This window comes from Macrobrachium nipponense, chromosome 2 (assembly GCF_015104395.2).
Source record: "Macrobrachium nipponense isolate FS-2020 chromosome 2, ASM1510439v2, whole genome shotgun sequence".
NCBI classification, from domain to species: domain Eukaryota; kingdom Metazoa; phylum Arthropoda; class Malacostraca; order Decapoda; family Palaemonidae; genus Macrobrachium; species Macrobrachium nipponense.
Window position 1 is genome coordinate 110,232,979 of NC_087201.1, and position 13,341 is coordinate 110,246,319.

Consider the following 13,341-nt stretch of genomic DNA (forward strand, 5'->3'; position numbering starts at 1 on the left):
TTAAATGGTCCAAGTTGTTGTATTTCATTGTTTATTGGTCAATTTAGCTTTATTATAAAATTTACTGGGGTGTTTTTGTAGGGCTTGGAACGAATTAGGCAATTTACATGTAAAATGTGGTTCAAGATACGACAAAATCAGGTTACGAAGGCCACTTCGGAACGGATTAATTTCGTATTCTGAGGTACTACTGTAAATGCGATATGATTACAGTACAATAAGTTTTATTAAAATTATCATTATTCTCAATACAACTACTTATTCAAATTTTGCAAGTGGATATCTATCATGTAACAGCCTAACTGAGGCAATAAGTCTCTCTCTCTCTCTCTCTCTCTCTCTCTCTCTCTCTCTCTCTCTCTCTCTCTCTCTCTCTCTCTCTCTCTCTCATCGACTGTAATACTAATGATACTCCTCCATCCTCTACTAAAAAAATCCAGTTTTTAGAATTCTGGTTGAGCCATTATTGTAAACATGTACTGGCATAAACAACTGAATTGAGAAACAGCTTACTGCTGATGTCATTTACCGTAACTATAAAACGTTTATTAAGAGCAATATTAAAACTGTTAAACCCTGCTGATTCTCAATGGTGGCTTCCATCAGTAAAAATAAAATACATTTTTGTTCATCCCTCATGCAATGGAGATCTCAAGAAAGAATACTAGTAAATTAAAGCTCCAGGATATAGCCGAGGCTATGTTCAGAATGGTAGAAATCGCACCTAATGCTTATAGTACAATAAAGTAGTATAAGCACGTTTTCAACCAAACTTTGTTAATTTACGATAAATGGTATCTCCAAATTATATCTCTTCTAACAAATAATGGCAATGAAGTTATCGATAATACTCAAATCAGCCGAGATTTTGAGAAAGTAAACAATATCAATACAAATGATATACTATATGACAATATTTTTATTCTGTAATACAGTAACAAATGGTAATAGTACTACTGTAACTGGATACAACAAGCAAAACAACCTTTATTCAAGTCATCATTATTATAAATATAGTTGTACTGTTAATTTTTGCAAATAATCACTATTCTCCAAAAAATCCTTTTGGTTTTGTAATTTAGAAGTCACCCAATACTACAGATAAAGAGATAAATTCATGAAAATTTGCCATGATTTTTACCTCGTCTTATCTAAAGGTCGTCTTATACACAGAAATACACGGTAGTATGTATGAAGTTTGATATCTGGCTCTCCTTTATGCCAAATTATCTGTTAGTATTTCCAAAAGACTGCATGTTTTTAATAATATGACAAATTTTCAATAAATTTGTATTTTTCATAGCTAACAAACCCTCAGTCTTAACAATAGGATACTCTTCTATTGCTAGCTGGAAACCGGTAAAAACAAACAAAGATTGTAAAACAAGGAATCTGTGGCATCTGGCAACTCATGCATATATAAGGCGGCGGATGTTTGGTCATTGACTAAGCCTGGACCCTGTATAAAGCCAATCTTTCTTTTACCGCTTTGGAGAGCGGAGTTTCGCTTCGCTCTCCTTTTCCAAGTCTGCTTTTTTATCGTAGCCTTTGGTTTATTTATTTTTATTCAGCCCAGATGTTCCGTGGACGTCAACATTTTTAGACAAGCCTTCCTTGTTTGGACAGATGCTTTTGCAGTAGATACGACTTGAACTCTCCATCAGCATCGCTTACGTTATGCATGATAGGCTGGTCCGTCTCCTAAGAGAGTATTCCCTTCAAAGAGACAGGACGATTTTTAATGGCGGATAATTGTGATCTTCCCTTCTACTTGCAGGGCCAGTCGTCATTGTCGTCTCATCGCTTTCCATCATTTTAGTATTTCCCTCCGTCCTCACATATTTGAATTATTTTAGTCTCTCTCAGAATACTATCTTCTTACGGAGGGAGAGAGAATTTAGGTTTATTTACAGAACTGAAGTTGTCAGCCCTGTTTATTGTCTGGAATCTGGCAGCGGTGGAGGTCTCCCAGAACTTAACTTGGGAGCCCTCTTCTTCACTTCCATCTGACAGAGATGCCAGTTCACTAATTTTGACTTGTGTGTTTGTGCTGTGAAAAAGTGAGAATTTGGTGCAGTTAATACTGTCGGCGGTGGGTTCCTTGCTGTTTTCGGAGCTCCTTCAACATCATCATGTGGAGATAGCAACCTTATGGTTTGCTTTGAACATCATTTACCTATGATGTTCAACTGGGTAATGATATAATTGTATACTATTTTTTTTTTACGTTTTCTGCACTACTCAAAATGTTCTCTCGCTCTTTGTGACAATAATCTGCTATGTGACGCCGTGAATGGACATGTGATGTCATGGGTTCTGCCGACTGCTTGGTTGTCACTCTCTGAGGGTCGATTTCTCCCCATAATTCTCCGACGATGGTTTTTTTCATTGTGAATTGTCGCAATCTGTCATGTATACATGTCCTGGGGAGGCCATCTGGTTACTGTAAGAGGTGACAGATACTCTGTTTCGCCATCTTCGCTGTCACCAAGACCCTTGACTTGAACTACAGTCCAATACATCTCATACATCTCTGCCTGTGATGTTTGCTTGGGTGGTGTCTCTCCTACGCCTGTTGAGTAGTGACGTGACTTCCAACTTCCTCCATGATGCCATCGCAGTTGGTTGTACCCATCAGTATGAACTTCCTGGAGCTGGTTTTTTGGATGGACTGCTGTGTTTGGTAGTAGCTTTCCCAGAGTTTCTACTACCAAGAGAAGCGTGAGGTTGGAAGTGAGGCTCGTGACAATGCACCTAATATCTTCATTTCAGATACAGTCATCCAAGATGGCGGTTGTTTGGGCATCACTTGGATATGGGGTTGCCCTTCCTTGGATGAGTTGTTGTCGCATTTCTTGGAAACGTATACCCCCTCACTGGCCCCTATAGCAGTCCCGCCTCCCCCAGGACTCCTCTATGTTGGCTCTCATGTGCTGCCCCCTTGCAGAGCCCCTTTGTCTTCGTTGACGCTCAATGGGTTGCTCCTTATCACTCCGCCAGTGAGGCCATCGACCAGCGCTGGTGTTACAGATGTCGTGACATCATTCCCGGTGTCCTCTCAGCCTATGAATCAGATGTGGTGGCCACGCATCCTCTAGTTATGACGTCATCTCTTCCTGTTATGACTTCATTGTCTTCTCTCACTGAGCTGTCTGAGGTGTTGGTTCAAGTGGTCTTCAAGAGGATTTCTGCTGTATCTATGAAGAAGAAGAGTTGTAACCAGGGGTCTCCTGGGTCTCTTCTTTGAATACTGCTAGTAGAGACCTTGTAGAGAGAGGAGTTTCACTCCTTCTCCTACTTCTCCATCACCGCCTTGTCATTGTGTCAGACAGAGGATCTAGGACTTTTTGGTTTCGTCTTCTGCAAGAGAAGGAGTACATCACCTTCTGCCCCACATGACCATGTCTCTCCTATGCACGTCCATGTTTGGGCAAGTGAGAGGAGTATTTCACCATCTGCCCCACAAGGTCGTATTTCTTCCCCATACATTCGCGTTTGTGAGGTTGGTAGTGGAACTTGTAGAAGGAATTATTCCCAGGGCGATCTTCTCTCTGATGTTCCAATATGTATTGCTCCACATGACACAAACGTGTACGGGTGTCATCATTGGTCCATGTACGTGGTTCATCACTCTTCCACATACTTGACCACTTCTTGTCCATGTACATGATTGAGTGAGCTTCTCACTGATGTTCCAACTTCTATTGCTCCACATGACATGAATGTGTACGGGTGTCATCACTGGCCTATGTATGTGGTTCAACACTCATCCACGTGCTTGACCATCACTTGTCCATGTACATGATTGAGCGATCTTCTCACTGACGTTCCAACTTGTATCGCTCCACGACACAAACATCTACAGGTGTCATCACTGGTCTGTGAACGTGGTTCGTCGTTCGTCCACGTACACTTGTCCATGTACATTGCTTGTCCATGTACATGATTCAGCACATATCCAGCTACTTGATATGTCTTTTCCTGTTCATGTAGTGCCATGCCCACATCCGTACACCAACGTCTGCTTCTATGCACCAACTTCCATTGACGTATACCAACGTACACGTACTTGCAAGTGTCCACGTACGTGTACCATTGCCCACATCCATATACGTACCAAGTTCACGTACTTGTTTCATCGAACAGCCATATTTGAGTAAAGTACTTTACAATTTTTCTTACCGTAAGGAGTAACAGGCCAAGGGCTCAATTCATTGTCTCCCAAAAGAAGTAAAATTAATAGCATAAAGGCAGTTTCAAAATTAATCAAAATTAATTAATAAATAAACTCATAACAACAATAATACTGTCAAAATCAACAAAGCTGTAAATGACAATACCATCAACAGCAACAGTATTTACAATATTTACCAAAATTCTGTTAAAAGTATGAATAAACAAGTCTTTAAGTCATTGAAAAAAAGTGCCGGAGCAACTGGTCAACAAGGTGGAGCCGGCATACTCTGTAAGGTAAATGAAATCCACGAGGTTTGCTACAACAACTGGGGCAGGACAGTACGGATGGATTTAAAAATAAAACACCTAGTATGAAAAGATTAGGTAAAAACAAAGACTCTTTCTTGATAATCCACCAAGAAATTTTTACTTTCTTCTCAGACTGTCCCACACACTTTTTGTAAGAGGAAAGTGAACAAAAAGGAGGATAAATGCCTGATTGAACCTCAGGCAAGGGAACTCAAAACCAAGACCATGGAAGGGCACGGTACAATGGCTATGTGCAGTCTAAGGTTGGAGAACAAGGTTTGAATTCTGGGTAACCTTCTCTTAGAAGGGCTGCCTACCGAGGTGAATAACAACCGCATATGCCTAATATTACTTTTCCTGGTAAAGAAATGCCTAAAAGTCAAGAAATATAACAAACCTTTGTGATTCTTTGCACAACTCAGAAGGGTCAACTTTCTTTACTTATTTAATTACTTTCTAGGAATAGGACAAAACTAAATCCTTCTTTATATAAACCATATTCAAAAACTCAAATATCTAGATATTCAAACAATAAAATTAAGGATTCTCCTTAAAGATAGTATAATACCTTTTCTATTTCAAACTGCAGACAAAACCACTTACCTGACGATTAAAATACAAAAATCCATTCTGACAGTTGATGTTTCTAAACGGAGCAAAGCATTTGACAGATCCATCAACGCTCATGGGATGATAACGCAGTTCTCCACGTACTGTCATGAATACCCAGTGTGGATAAGGCCCAGAAATAAATACCTAAATAAAGATAGAGAAAAAACAACCATTCAAATGTACCATACAATACTGTTCCTTACCATACTTAGTCAATAACTCATTTTCCAATACCAAAGGAACACAGATATTGAGATATATCAATGTTGAGAAAATTTACCTACTATCGGGATGAATAAGCAAAACAAAAATGAAATAATAGGCCAGAAAAACTAAAATATACATTATACTAACTTTGCAACAGTGAATGAATTTAAACTGTTAAGACAAGCCTTCACTAGCCCAAAGCAAAAGTCCCTGGTCAACTTATTCTTATTGTCCTGTCACTGTATTGGTTGTGTATTTATGACAGAAATCACTACAGTTAAATAACCTGTGCTTAGCATAATTCAATTCAACCTGAAAACAATGGGGTTTTACTCTCTTTTAACTCCTACAGTTCCTACAAGATGATGCCCTATACAATTTTTGGTGATATTAAACTTTGATTTTAAAGAATATTCATCAGCATATTTTAGTTCCTTTGTGTTGGATGTCTAATTTTTGCTGCCCTGATATGAACACAAAAGTATCTATTTAAAATTAAAATTACCTTACAAGTTATGTGTAAATGAACTTCAGTAACCATATAACTGTTATGTGTTTTATTACCAATCTGATACTAATACTAATAATATTAATCTGATACTAATAATATCAAATACTGTCATTTCAATAGCTTACACCACTGTATACACTGATGTTACTAAAAGGGCGGAACTTGCTCGTTCTGTCTATCTTCTTTTCGCCAGTACCATCCTCTTCACTTCTCTTTTTCTTCCCAGAACGTCTTTCCCTCAAAATCAAGTTGTGTTCTATCAATCTCATTCTGAAAAGAACATTAAGTAGTAAGTGAAAATTTACAACTGTAGATGTACAACTGAAATTTTCACAACACACATTAATCATGATTAGCTGTAATTCGCAGTGTTGGATTCTTACAGGTATAACGCTTCTGAAGCCTTGAAGATGGAAGAATAACTAAAAGAATCAGTCACTTGTTGAATAACTGTGAATATGCACACTATTGACCCATCCAGAAGAAGGCACTGTATGCCTTATTCTTTTCTATGCCATGTTAACATTGACATTAGAAACAAGAATTATCCACTTGCAATGGATCAAAGCCCAGTTTTCATTAATTTTCTTCAAGTTATGGTTTTAACTGCCAAAATAGAACTGTTCATTTTGTACATTTAATGCATTTTTCATGGAAAAGTACAAGTAATTTCAGTCTGGTGCTATAAAATGATGTCATGCAGGTACCTTATGTAAAAACAGGTGACTGAGTTATGGACATGGACTTTGCTCAGGCTAGACTAATGCCAGTTAAGTATGTCTATAATTCCTCAATTTATCAATGTAGAAATCACTTAGTAAATCAGCCAGCAAAATTCACATCAAATATCTCAGCTGTAAATTTAAGCATGTTTATGGCACGCAATACAGTCTTTGCTCCCTGCAGTTCCAGTTGAAAGATTTTTTAGCTTAAAATCATAAAACCTTTTTGATTTGAAAAGGGATAAAATAGTGACAAAGTTCAGTTATATAAGAAGCTATTGCAGAAGTCAGTGAAATGCAATCCAACCAAATATCCAAAGTTGTCCATGTACAGTACTCTATTTCCTAACCTGCAGGGAAAGGACTTAATTTCCTAACCTGCAGGGAAAGGCCTTAATAACAAGAAAACTTGAGAAAAGAAAGAAAAATAAAAGATCCTTTAGCTACATACTAGGCTGGTGTTATAACAATACTGGCCCTTACTCTAATGTAGCCTGTAAGTAAGGTTTGGTGTTAAGTGGTGTAGGTAGCATGATGTGGACTGCAAACTGTCTAACCAACACAGATATCCCTGGAGATTCAGTAGTTTTGAATAAAACACCATCACTTCAGTTAAATTCTTTACAACTACCACTATGTACAACAATATCTTAGAAGAGCAAAAAGAAAAAAAAAAAACTGAAAAAATTTACACCTGCTTTTAAATCTTAAAGTTACCAAAGACCTGACTGTCCATACCTTATTTTCAGTTGACTTGTTGCAAGGTTTTCATAGAAAGGAAAAACTTCATACATTAACAGATCTTCATCCACCCTTGCAAAGAGAACAGGCCTCAAATTACGGTTCCCCATTCCTACCATCAAAACCTTTAAAACAGAAAGAAAAAAGATCACTTAACAACAAATATATTTGGATATGAAAATGTATTGTTAAAACATCAAGTAAAATATTATGTACATAAAAACACATTACAAGGTAAATAATAAAAAAGATACAGAGAGGTAAAGCAAAAGAAGAACAGACAAATAGCATTAACAATTTAACAAACATCAGGCTTACAGACACACTAGATAAGGGTATATAAGAAAAATGTTATTGTCATGATACAATAAAGTTTTATACATACTTACCTGGCAGATATATACTTAGCTATAGACTCCGTCGTCCCCGATAGAAATTCGAATTTCGCGGCACACTCTACAGGTAGGTCAGGTGATCTACCGCCCTGCCGCTGGGTGGCGGGAATAGGACCCATTCCCGTTTTCTAAGACAGATTTTCTCTTCCACCTGTCTCCTGAGGGGAGGCTGGGTGGGCCATTTAATCGTATATATCTGCCAGGTAAGTATGTATAAAACTTTATTGTATCATGACAATAACTTTTTATACATTCAACTTCCTGTCAGATATATACTTAGCTGATTGGGCACCTTTGGCGGAGGGTAAGAGACAGCTAATTTTACTGAATAGACAGGAAACAACATACGTTGGTAGGTAATAAAAATAAAAAAGAAAAAACCTGGTTCCTACCTGTGTTAGCGAAAGACTTCATGGCTACTGCCTAGGAGCCTGCATCGCTTCAAGAGCCTCAGCGAGGTAGTGACCTCATGCTAAGAGTTCTTGATGGTCTGTCAAAGGGGTCTTACCCACTTACGTGACAGAACCTTAGGATCTTTGTCAATGGGGTCCTATCCACTTACATGACAAAACACCTTGCCTAATGGCATTATCATAAAGCACGACACTGATCCCGATCACCTGATCCTATTGTCGGGTTAGTACCACGATTGAAAGGAGTCATCCCCGAACATCCTTTCAAGCAACCCAAAACTCAACACCAAAATTATTACAAAAAATCATTAAGGAAAACAAAAAACAAAAAATTTATTTTTTTTTTTTAAGGATCAGCATCTGCTCCATGTCCCAGCATAGTATCCGCGATACATACGGTCAAGAGAAAAACATTTTTCGTATGTTTACTTTAACATTCCTTTAAATAATGGGATGCAAATACAGAATTACATCTCCAATAAGTTGCTGCTAAATGTCTATCATTGACATATTCTTAGTAAACGATAGGGAAGTTGCAACTGCACGGACTTCGTGAGCTTTTACCCTAAGCAGCTTTAAGGAGTTCTCTTGGCAGTCTCTGTGAGCTCCTGTTATCACGTTCCTGACAAAGAACGCCAGTGCATTCTTTGACATAGGTCTCTTGGGGTTTCTTACTGAACACCAGAGACTCTGGCGACATCCCTGAAGTTGTGTCTTCTTTTTTAGATAGAATTTCAGGGTCCTGACTGGGCAAAGAGACCGCTCCAACTCTCTACCTACCAGGGAAGAGAGTCCCTTGACTTCGAAACTTCTAGGCCAAGGTTTAGAAGGGTTTTCATTCTTTGCTAGGAATAGATGTTGAAAAGAAACCACAGCAGAGTCTTTCTTAAAACCCACCCAAGAGTCCAAAGCATGCAATTCACTGATCCTCTTAGCAGTTGCGAGGGCTAACAGGAATATACATTTTCTCGTCAGATCTCTGAATGAGATTTTATCTGGAGGTTCGAACCTGTTAGAAGTCAAAAACTTCCAACTCGGGGGAATAGAAGATCTCCATTTGGAAGTCTCGAAAGACCTAATGAGATCATGAAGATCTTTATTATTTTCTAAATTCAGGCCTCTGTTTCTAAAAACAGCAGAGAGCATGCTCTTATATCCCTTGATAGTCGATACAACCAATTTCGACTCTTCTCTTAAGAAAAGAAGAAAATCAGCGATTTCGGTCACAGAGGTATTGGAAGAGGACAGCTTCTTCGACCTACACCATCTACGGAAAACTTCCCACTTCGATTGGTAGACCCGCAAGGTAGAGGACCTTGCAGGCTCTAGCGATAGCTTTATTTTGCAAGCTTTCTTAGAAAAGCCTCTCGCTCTGACCAGTCTTTCGATAGTCGAAAGGCAGTCAGGGAGAGACTTTGGATGTTTTTGTAAAACTTCTCGAAGTGGGGTTGTCTGAGCAGATCTGTCCTTTCTGGAAGAGATCTGGGGAAGTCCACCATCCATTCCAGTACCTCTGTGAACCATATTCGGGAGGGCCAGAAGGGGGCAATCAGAATCAGTTTTGTTCCCTTCGATGCAACAAACTTCCTTAGCACTTCCCCCAGCAACTTGAATGGGGGAAAGGAAGCGTAGGAGTCTATGCCTGACCAGTCCATAAGGAACGCATCGATCGCTATGGGTCTGGGGTTCTTCTTCTAGAGAGCAGAAGTTGTCCATCTTCCTGGAGAGGAACGTGGCCAAACAAAAAGGTCGATCTGAGGTTTTCCACCCCAGAGGGACCAAAGTTCTTTGCAGACTTCTGAGTTGGAGCATCCACTCTGTCGGAAGTACTTGGTCCTTCCTGCTCAATCTGTCTGCTCTTAGATTTTTCACTCCCTGAACAAATCTTGTCCGGAGTATTATGCCCCGTTCCTCTGTCCAGGTCAATAGATCTCTTGCGATCTCGTATAGTGAGAAAGAGTGAGTGGCCCCCCCTGATTTCGGACGTAAGCCAGAGCAGTGGTATTGCCCGAGTTGACTTGGACTACCACTCCTCTGACTTACCGCTTCGAAGTACTCAGGGCTAGATGAATGGCCAGGAGTTCCTTTGCATTGATGTGCAGTGGCACCTGTTCCTTCGTCCAGGTACCTGCCACTTCCTTTGGACCCAATGTTGCTCCCCAACCTGTTTCCGAGGCATCGGAAAACAACACTAGGAGAGGGTTCGAATCAAGAGGGACACTCCTTCGTTTCTTCTTAATGGGGTTAACCACCACCTCAGGTTTGACTTTACCTCCTGGTGAATGGGAAACGAGTCTGCCAAATCTCCTGTCTTCTGACTCCACATTCTTGAGATAGAATGAAGAGGTCTGAGGTTCAATCTCCCTAGGGAAAACGAACTGCTCCAACGAGGAAAGGGTGCCCAAGAGGACTGAGCCATCCCTTGCCGAGCTCCGTTCTTTTCCTAAGAAGTTTGAGATTTTTCTAAGCCTCGAGCAATTCTCTCTTGCGACGGAAAAACCCGAAAACCCGAGAATCCATCTGTATCCCCAGATAGACTATGTTCTGTCTGGGGATCAATTGTGATTTCTCGAGGTTCACGAGTAGTCCCAGTGATTTTGTGAGTTCTAAAGTCGTCTTCAAGTCCTTCAAGCACTGATGCTCTGATCTTGCTTTTATCAGCCAATCGTCTAGATAAAGAGATATACTTATCCCTTTCAGATGTAGCCATTTCGCAACATTCTTCATTATGGCCGTGAAAACTTGAGGGGCTGTCGAAAGGCCGAAGCACAGGGCCCTGAATTGGAATACTTTGCCCTGCATCATGAATCGAAGAAACTTCTTCGATGATGGATGCAGGGGAACATGAAAGTAAGCATCCTGCAGATCCAAGGAGACCATCCAATCTCCTGGACGAAGAGCTGCAAGAACCGACTTGGACTTTCCATAGAGAACTTTGTGTTCTCTACAAAACGGTTCAAAGCGCTCACATCCAGAACCGGTCTCCACCCCCCCCCGAGGATTTCGGAACCAGAAAAAGACGGTTGTAGAATCCTCGGGAATGCGGATCCCGGACCAATTCGATGGCCTCCTTTTGCAACATCTGATCTACAAGGTTTAAAGGTGCTTCTCTCATGGCAGGGTCCCTGTACTTGGCCGACAGTTCCCTCGGGGTCGTCGTTAGAGGAGGCTTGTCTCGAAAGGGGATAAGATATCCCTTCGTTACCACTGATAGAGACCAGCTGTCTGTCTCTCTCCGAGCCCATTCTTCTGAAAATTGCAGAAGTCTGGCTCCTACCGGTGCTTGAAAAGGACTGGCATCTCATTTGGCTTTCTTGATAGGTCTTGAATGCAGACCTACCTCTTTTTTGGTATTCCTCTCTTCTTAGAGGAGGGTCTAGAAGAGGACAACTCCTCGAAAGGGCTGTTGAGGAGTACTAGTCTCTCTCTTCACAGGAACGGAGGTCCTCGCTTTCTTTGTTGATTGGGCCAAAAGATCTTGCGTAGCCTTTTCAGCCAAAGAATGGGAAATGTCCCTTACTAATTGTGAAGGGAACAATTGATCCGATAACGGAGCATAAAGCAGGGACGACCTCTGGATAGGAGTAACTGCTTTTGTTAAAAACGAACTAAATAAAATCCTTTTCTTCAAAACTCCCATTCCAAAGAGAGACGCCACTTCTCCTGATCCATCCTGGACCGCTTTGTCCATGCAGGACAGAACACTATGAAGGACTTCTGGGCTCAGCAACTCCGACTCCTGAGTTTTCTTAGCCAACACCCTAAGGGACCAGTCTAAGAAGTTAAAAACTTCTAATACATGAAACAATCCCCTGAGGAGATGGTCCCATTTCAGAAGTCCCCATGGTGATCTTAGCTGAGACAAGGCTTGTCTTCTTGAAGCGTCCACAAGGTTTGAAAAATCTGCATCGGCAGAGGTCGGGAGAGTAAGACCCAATGATTCTCCCGTCTCATACCAGATACCTCTCTTCCCTGCCAGTTTGGAAGGAGGGCAGGCAAAGACAGTTCTCCCCGCTTCCTTCTTGGTTTTAAGCCAGTTTCCGACAAAACTAAGCGCCTTCTTCATCGAAATGGTTGGTTTCATCTTAATGAAAGAGGACGATTTTGAGACCTTAGTACTGGTAAACAAAGATCTAAGAGAAGGTGGGGCAGTAGGGCTTAAAGTCTCCAAACTCTTGAAGTAAGAGGGCTGCTAGCATCTTATAGTCCGACAAGCCTGCAGCCGCACGATCTTCTGAATCCGACACATCCTCCAAATCAAATTCAATCTCCGAAGAGGATTGATTCTTTTCCATAGGAGATGAGTCCTTTGCAACATCTACCCCACTCTTGCAAGAACGACGGCCGCCTGTGCGACAACTTGCGTCCTTACGAGAGGTAGGTTGATCCTGCAACAAGACTGTCTCCTTCTCCTGGCAAGAGTGATGGCCGCCTGTGCGACGTCTTTCTCTCCTGTCAGAAGAAGGATGTTCTCTCGTATCGCTCTCAACAGAAAAAGCTCTATCCTGACAGGGGCTACGGCCGCCTGTGCGACGTCTAGAGTCCCTGTCAGGTAAAGTCTGATCCCGCTGAAAGCTAGAAGAATCCTCTATGTTCAAATATCGTTTGGAAGACGATCGTAAATTCTGGCGCTTGGCTGGCGCTTCTGGCACTACTGGAGCATTGCACCAGGCTGGTGCTTCTGGCGCATTGCACCAGGCTGGCGCTTTTGGCGCTTCTGGCTCTTCTGGCGCATCCTTTCTACCTCCTGTCCGAGGAGTAGTTTTAGATTTTTTAATAGGAAGGAAAGAGTCCTTTCTTCGGGAAGTCTCCTTCGGGAAGTCTGCTCCTGCATTTTTTGTTGAATTTTTGCCGCAGCATTCTCTTCTTCCTTTTCCGATGTCGGTGAAGGAGGTCTTGAGGAGGAAGGAGACTCCGAGTTGAGAGTTGGAATATATCTGGCTTTTTTCCTTTCACAAGGAGACCCTTCAGGGAAAAACTCCGGACTTGAATCCAACGTTGGAGCTTTCCAACTTCTTTTCAAGGGGCGTGAAAGTTTGTCAGAACTCCAGCCCTTTCTTTGTGGAGAAGAATCCGAAGAAGAAAAACACTGTTTTTTTAGGATGCTTTATTTCTATAGCGATCCTTGGCAGTTAGGGTCGTCACAGAACCTGCCGAAGGGACGCCTGATCGGTGGGGATTCTCCATAACCTCTGTATGGCTTTTGACATTCCTTCTCCTCTGGGCCTGTGAGCTTGGAAGCGGTCTAGGCCTGG

The 13,341-nt window shown here is 41.3% G+C and overlaps 1 protein-coding gene across 2 annotated transcripts in view; it reads right to left on the minus strand.

Moving 5' to 3' along the window:
- Positions 1 to 13,341, minus strand: part of LOC135220910 (cleavage and polyadenylation specificity factor subunit 1-like) — a gene marked incomplete at its 5' end in the record, with an annotated part of 154,257 nt that overhangs the window by 118,539 nt on the left and 22,377 nt on the right. For both annotated transcript variants that reach the window (XM_064258534.1, XM_064258535.1), the window contains 3 exon segments: positions 5,089 to 5,241; positions 5,941 to 6,085; positions 7,276 to 7,403. In XM_064258534.1, the coding sequence (XP_064114604.1) occupies positions 5,089 to 5,241; positions 5,941 to 6,085; positions 7,276 to 7,403 (426 nt within the window).